Source organism: Nicotiana sylvestris, chromosome 6 (assembly GCF_000393655.2).
Source record: "Nicotiana sylvestris chromosome 6, ASM39365v2, whole genome shotgun sequence".
In the NCBI taxonomy this organism is placed as follows: domain Eukaryota; kingdom Viridiplantae; phylum Streptophyta; class Magnoliopsida; order Solanales; family Solanaceae; genus Nicotiana; species Nicotiana sylvestris.
The window spans coordinates 60,226,070-60,233,435 of record NC_091062.1 but is presented as its reverse complement, the minus strand read 5'-3'; the positions used below and the strand labels follow the sequence as shown (position 1 = coordinate 60,233,435).

Here is a 7,366-nt window from a genome sequence, read left to right as displayed (position 1 = left end):
GATGTTCCTCATCGCCGATACCAGCTCCAATACGCTGACATTGATATTATATTCGAACAACCTGGGATAAGTGGAATCCCGGGAACTAGATACCGCTTTGTCCCGTAATGACTTATTGTTTCGACCACAGTTAATTAACCCTTCTATCAGGGGCGAACCTATCCATCGACCGGAATCCCTTGTTGTTGCGTCCTTCAGCCCTCTCGTAAGGCAAAAAATGACCCTTAAAAAACCGTCGATCTGCATCAAAATCATCTTTTGATTTATCCCTGTTCTTTTCTCGATCCCAACCTTTGGTTGATGTTGGGAACCCGAGTTGATCATCTTATATCCTTATCTTTGATTCGTAGCAGTTATGGACATCCGCCCATGTGGTTTCTTGGAACTCGAGCAAGCTTTCTTTCAGCTTTTGGGAAGCGTCAGGCACTACTAAAAAACTGGAATTAGCTACAAACTTCTGTATTGGGAAAAATTGAATTTATATATGTTGAGACACGTGGACTGATCAAATAGTCAAAGAATTATAATTAGTCAAGAGTCATGAGCAGTAATAGAAATGAGCAAAGGCAAAGGAAGAGGCACGAGAGGACATTTGAAGGATTCAGCGCCCATACCTATTTAGATCATTTATCAAAAGGAACGGATCTAACCATAATAAAGAGCGCAGATACGGAATTTGATAGGCATTAAATACTGGATATGTTAGAGAATTTGTATTGATTACAATGATTGTGTAACGTAACATTTAATGTCTTTAATTATTCATAATAGCCTCATTATGATTTGAAGGAAACGCATACCTTCAAGATACCTATAAAAGGGAGGTATCTAGTCACTTGTAAGGACAGACACAATTGAAATATACTCTGATTCACTTGTTTTTCTCCTGATTATATTCTGGTTACTCCAAATTATTCTCTTCTACATATTCTTTTGATTACCAGTAACCCGCATTCTTCTAAATTCTAGCTTTAACTAAAATTCTATTTTTTGGTTAAACAACGTCGTCGTTAATCTGTCGCTAAAAGGCTCATAGTCAGAAGAAATTTTTGATAATTTGTTGCTAATCCATAGCTAAATGATATTAGCGATGAATTTTTCTGTTCAGATACAGAATTTGTCCGTCGCTAAAACCTAATTTTTTAGTAGTGAGAGCTTCTCGGGTTCAACTCCTTAGTAAATGCCTCAGCCGCCCATTCATCTGGCACGGCCGGTGACAACATCTTTTCTTTCTGGAATCTGATCATGAACTCGCAAAGCAATTCGGACACTCCTTGCAAAATTCTTAATATGTCCGCCTTCCCGGCCTGGACCTTCCTGTCCCCGGCATGAGCATTGATAAAAGAATCTACGAGCATTTCAAAGAAATCGATCGATTGTGCGGGTAGGAGTGAATACCATGTCAAGTCCCCCCTCGTGAGGGTTTCTCTGAATTTCTTCGATAGGACAGACTCAATTTCATATTGAGCCAAGCCATTTCCTTTTGTCGTTGTTATATAAGTTATGATGTGCTCCTGAGGGTCTGAAATCCCATCATACTTCGGTATGTCCGGCATCTTAAACCGATTCGGAATCAACTCTGGTGTTGCGCTTGGTTTGATTGGCAGTTGGGTCTACTTTTTCGAGTCCGGGCCCTTTAACACTAGTGGTGTGCCCGAAATTTGGTCCATTCAAGCATGGAACTATTTCGCGTTCTGATCCATCTGCTAGTTCATTTCTCTCATCAATCTCATGAGTTCGGTCTTGAAGGGATCATTATCGTCGTTGTTACCGGACCCATTGCCAATCTCCCCGGTTCCGTTGAAGCCAACTTCTCCCCTCAGGTGTTGTTATCAACCCTTTGAGCTATTTGATTTGCGGGAGCACCGGAAGGAATAGGGCCTCTTCCATTCACATTGTTGGAGGCGCCTGACAATGCATGCTTCAGTTCCTTCATGGCCTGGTCTTGCCTTGAGAGATGACCCATGATGACCTTTTGCTTCTTCCTCTAGATCCTTACTGTCTCTGAAATATGCTCGTCCTCAGCGCCATCAGGAGTTGTCTCCCGCTCATGTCGAGGATAATGCCCGTTATGGACGGGAGTTGCTACGTCCTCCTCGTTGCTAGTGTCACTGATCGAATCCTCGTGTTGAGGTAGATTCTCTTGCGCCTCAATGTTGTATGTGATGTTGACATCATTAACTACCTTTTTTTTTTTTGCTACGAAACAAAGAATCAAATATGTTAGTAATAAATGCAAGGATCAACACAATTACGCAATTGTCTAAGCCCCACGGTGGGCACCAAATTGTTTACCCGTAAAATATTACAGTTGAATTTTTAGCGTGGTTTATAGACAAGCGAATCGATTTGACTCCAAAATGATAAATGAATTAAATAAAATGCAAGACTTAGCATTGAAATCGAGATAAATAGCAGATAGCTTGGTTCCGGGAGCAAGACTTCTGAAGACAGCAATAAGAATAACGTTAGACAAAAAATAAATTGTTATTTAGCTTGGGAATAGTGTGTAGCATAAGTTTGTCAGAATTTTCCTATGTTACAATAGTTGTTGAAGCCACTATTTATAGCTATACCTAGGGAACAAGGTCTTAGGATCAAGCCCCTCTTAAATGACAATACTGGGGGCCATTAATAGATATATAACGACAGATCATGAATGTCAAAATTCTATGAATGAGCTGCTATATTGTTATAACAACATGTATATTTGTATTTTATCTTCTTATCATTCTCTTGTTCAACACAATATACAATGGAGATTCTTTCGCTTCCCCAAAACTAATTTTTCCAGAGGCCCCTAGGATACTCTAGATAAAATAATAACTTGACTAAATCCTTTAAAGAAAATCCAGATACTTTTAATTAATACAAGGTACAACATATTAATTTTAACAATTACGAATCATTTTCTGCTTTTTTTTTTCTTCATTCTTTCAGAAGCAACCCTTGGGAATGACTGTGCCGCTATGTCTTCCCCTTGCATTTCTACAGTACGATATTGCTGGTCTTCTTAGGCGATCATTGTGAGTAAGCTTTATGTCTTGCAGTTTGATTCCGGTGCATGGATTTGTGTAACTGCAATCAAATTTCAAGGCTACTTGTGTGGACGATGTTCCTTTCACATTCTTGTATGTTACTTGACTCACCTTTACTCCTGAATTCTATATTCATGTCACATCAAACAGTAACTGTTAGATCAGTACTTAAGTTTATTTATATATAAATGACAGTTGTAATGTTAGCTATTCTTTTATGGTGCTTTTTATTTAGATAAATTAGAATGATGTCACTATCAATTTATGTAATATAAATTTGGAAAATTTGCACTTTTAGTCCCTCAAATATCAACAAATTTTGATTTTAATCCTTGTGAAATTTTGTTAAGCATATTTAACCTTCAATTAACTGAAATATGAAATTTCATCCTTTTGGTTGTGAATAATTATAAATTTGAGGAATTGTTAACTGTTAAAACTATTTTAACAACCCATTAATTATGTTAAATGTGTATTCTTACTCCATATTTCAGGATAATATAGCTCTAAAAATAATTTAAATACAACAAATTTAAAGGGATCAAAGCAAAATCTTAATCAGATCAAGGTTAAATATGCTTAGTGAAGCATCACAAGGACTAAAATCAAAATTTACCAATAACTGAGGAATGAAAGGTGCAATTATCCTTATAAATTTTACATATACCGTGTTAGCGTTATTACACTTGGTCTTCTTATTGTGGTCAAAAGAAAAGTAGATGATTTTGTGGGAGATAAATTTATGATATACCTGATGAGGGCAACTATTATCAGGGCAATAGTTTTGGTCAATGATTATGGGGTACCCAACATTCCTCATTATAAGATTTCTGAACATGAGATTCTTAGCATAGGTACCACTTGGTCTTGCCCATGACTTTACTCTAACACCATTCTGTGTCTTTGTGAAAACCGAATTTGTTACTGTTATATTCACAACTCCAGCTTCATTATTACTGCTCCCCAAACTTCCGATGCTGCAAGAGTAAAACAAACTATAAAGATGATGATATTCAGCACAAAGTAATTTTATAATTGGACTATCACAAAGACGTCATATTTGAGTAATTGTATTATTAAAATTGAATGTAAATATAACTGAATGTGTTTTGCTTATCTCTAATAGTTTAACTTTTAAATGAAGTGTCCGCATAATTCAACATGGTACAAGGCCAAGTAGAGATTCTAGTCAAGTCAAGTCTCACAAACATATATTCTTGTCTAGAGGTGGCAAAATGGTTAAAAGAAAACAGTTATTCACCCATATTATCTATCAAAAAATGGGTTGGATAATGAACCATTTAAAAACGGGTCGAATATGGATAAAGAACCATATTATTCACTTAGAAAATGGATAACTAATGTGTTTAACTTTTACATTTGTAAAGCCTTAAATTGGAGTTCCTTAAGCTTGGAAGACTAGAATTTCTGTCATAAGTGATCATATTTAAGAAGCCATGGATAATATGGATATCCATATTATCCGCCGGATAAATCCGTTTTTATCCGTCTCAAATACGGGTCGGGTCGGATAATTTATGTTGTTTTTTTTAAATTAACCGTCTGACCCGCTTATATATGACCTGACCCGCTCGTTTGCCACCCCTATTCTTGTCCAATAAAAAGAATCAGATTCTAACGCGAGAAAAAGTATCGTACACTTTAAATAGACAAATAATTATGTCTCTTATCTAATAATTTGATGTTGTAGATGAGTTAATCACATAATAATATGATAGAATTTAATAGACTAATATAACTTAAATTGGCAACTTTAAAATGACTTAAATCATATATGTAGTACCACCTGACTTTGCGCCATTTTAGTTTGTTGGTCCTCTTATTATTCTTTTCCCCTTGATGCACACTTGTTGCCACATGATGCTTGGAGGGAGAGAGTAGGAAAATGGGATAAAGTATATATTGAGCATATTAAGACAGCCAAAAGAAAAATTGAACAGTAATGTGAAAGTAATCATTTAATTAATTTGACCTGATGCCGTGTCCTGGGCCACATCCAATTTCTTGAATCCACAAGTTCATGGAGCCAGGGCCAATGGAAATACAGTCATCTCCGGTCTTGATGGTGCTGCCTGTGATGGTAACTCCTCTTGAATTCTCTATATGAATTCCATCAGTGTTTGGGCTTCTACTTGGAGCTCTTATTTTCAAATTCTCAACTCTAATACGGCTGCTATAATCAATACCCACATGCTTTGTTTGACTATTCACTGATGTTAATCCACTTACCAGTACATCATCGCACCAAAAGAATGAGATTGACTGCATTCATTCATTAATTCAAAAGTTTAGAACATATTGTAGAGTAATGTGAAAGTTGTTATCATATTGCATTTTTTAAAACATGATAGAAGAAATTTTATCCGTTAGGGTCTCCACTTTGCATGCATTGATGATAATTTCAAGTTCAGATGCATAAATTAAACTATGCTTCCGGGAGTAAAGAGTCCCGACCATACTCCGAATTTACACGTGTTCAGAAGAAAAAAAATACTTTTAAATTCTCTTGTTACTCAAAAACCGATAACTTGTAATGAGTATATTCATATTTATGCTACAAAATGACCATTCAACATTAATCCATGCAATGATAATATAAGGTTAAAAGTAGAGATTTACGTTTTTTTATTTCATTTTAAGGTATACCAAAATTAGACAAGAGCCTTTAAATAATAAGTTAATTTGTACTATCTATATTTACGTGTTTCCAGAAACATAAACGTACCTTTGCTCCCTGGGGGCAGGAACGGCCAGCTTTACGACACGACCAAAAAGCACTTCCTTGGGCATTAATGGTTCCACCATAAACAGAAAGCCTACTAACTTTATAAAACAAAATCCAGAACCCAGAATGGCCAATGGCGTTATAATCTGCCGGAGCAACAAGAGTTCCATCTACTCGGAACTCAATTCTGCTCCGGCAAGGGCCGGTGAAAGTCACTGTTCTTATCAAAAACGTTCCACGAGGAACATAAACATTAGCTGGGCTAGTGGAGCTGCAGGCGGACGACCAGGCACGAAGAAACGCTGTGGTCGAGTCCGTCCTCCCGTCGCCCCTAGCTCCATAATTCACCACATTGTAGGCTGAGCAACAAGGCAGAAATAAGGATATGAAAGAAAAGAAGACTAGGGCCAAAAGAAATGTTCTAAAGTTGGCCATATTGTTTTGATCAACGTGATGAGCTTAATGTTGTATGAACTTGCAAATTAATGAGCATATTTATACTTGGGTAATTTGCTTGATTTGAATCTAATGTAGACATATAAAGTGACTTAAATGTCAAACCCACGTCGCGTAGTCAGATATGTAGAGTAGTGTGATGGAGATGAATTCTTGGGATATGTGTAAGCAATTAATGTGAGAATTTTTTTATCTGAATTTAGAGAGTTGGAGAAGGAAAGTCACGGATTAAGAATAGTTATATTAAGACACATGAAGTGGGCAAGAATTGCATTGTTTGAGTACAACATCAACATGTGAGTTGCTAGATTCTAATTAAAACGGTGCAGAAACTAGATCTGTTAACGAGATAGTTACTTCTTGGCCAAAATATCCTCTTTCCACTGCATTGTTGAGAATTGGGGTTTTGATGATTAACAAAGTGTGTCCAGTAAACGTGTACTGAGAACTAGGTCTTCAAGGTAGCTGATGAATGTGTACTAAAAACCAGGTTCTCAAAGTAGTTGCCGAAGGTTCTTTGATCACGCCCAATTCTAGGCCTTATAAAAAGGACTAAGCGGTCGTTGCAAATATAATCCGGTTTACAAGTCTGGAGTCGAATCCCATAGAGAACTAAGGCTTAGCTGCAGTTGTTCAATATCGCTAAGAAACACAAATCCAAATAATTTCCTAATTATAAAGATTATAATGTTTATTTTTATCTCTCTCTTTCCATCTCTTTCTTTTTTGTCAAATTGTCATATTTTGATCATATATCATCCAAACTCGTTCCTACACATAAGAAACACATAATAAGCATATTTCACTTCAGAAACCGTGTAATATCCCACGACTCACATAAGAATTAATATGCAAATATACTAAAAGATATGCACTTTTCATCATCTATCACCGTCCCAAACTTAAACTCTTGCTCGTCCTCGAGCAACTTAAAATTAAGCGCATAGGCAAACAATACTTTTCAAAACATACTCAAGCATCACCAATGACAATGGTTTATATCAACGCTTAGAACCCAACATATTCACTCTTCATACATTTCCCTGTGTTCTAAACTCATGCCAAGATTATTTAAAATATTCATGTGATGTCACGACCCGAATTTTCCCACCATCAGGATCGTGAA

General features: G+C 36.4%; 1 protein-coding gene across 1 annotated transcript; it reads right to left on the bottom strand.

The window, feature by feature from the left end:
• Positions 1-2,739: 2,739 nt before the first annotated feature.
• LOC104210777 (polygalacturonase-like) lies at positions 2,740-6,229 on the bottom strand. Its single transcript, XM_009759741.2, has 4 exons — positions 5,785-6,229; positions 5,032-5,321; positions 3,790-4,015; positions 2,740-3,164 (listed from the first exon to the last, which is right to left on the bottom strand). The coding sequence occupies exons 1-4, from the start codon at positions 6,217-6,219 to the stop codon at positions 2,937-2,939; spliced, it is 1,179 nt and encodes a 392-aa protein (XP_009758043.1). The 5' UTR covers positions 6,220-6,229; the 3' UTR covers positions 2,740-2,936.
• Positions 6,230-7,366: the final 1,137 nt, after the last annotated feature.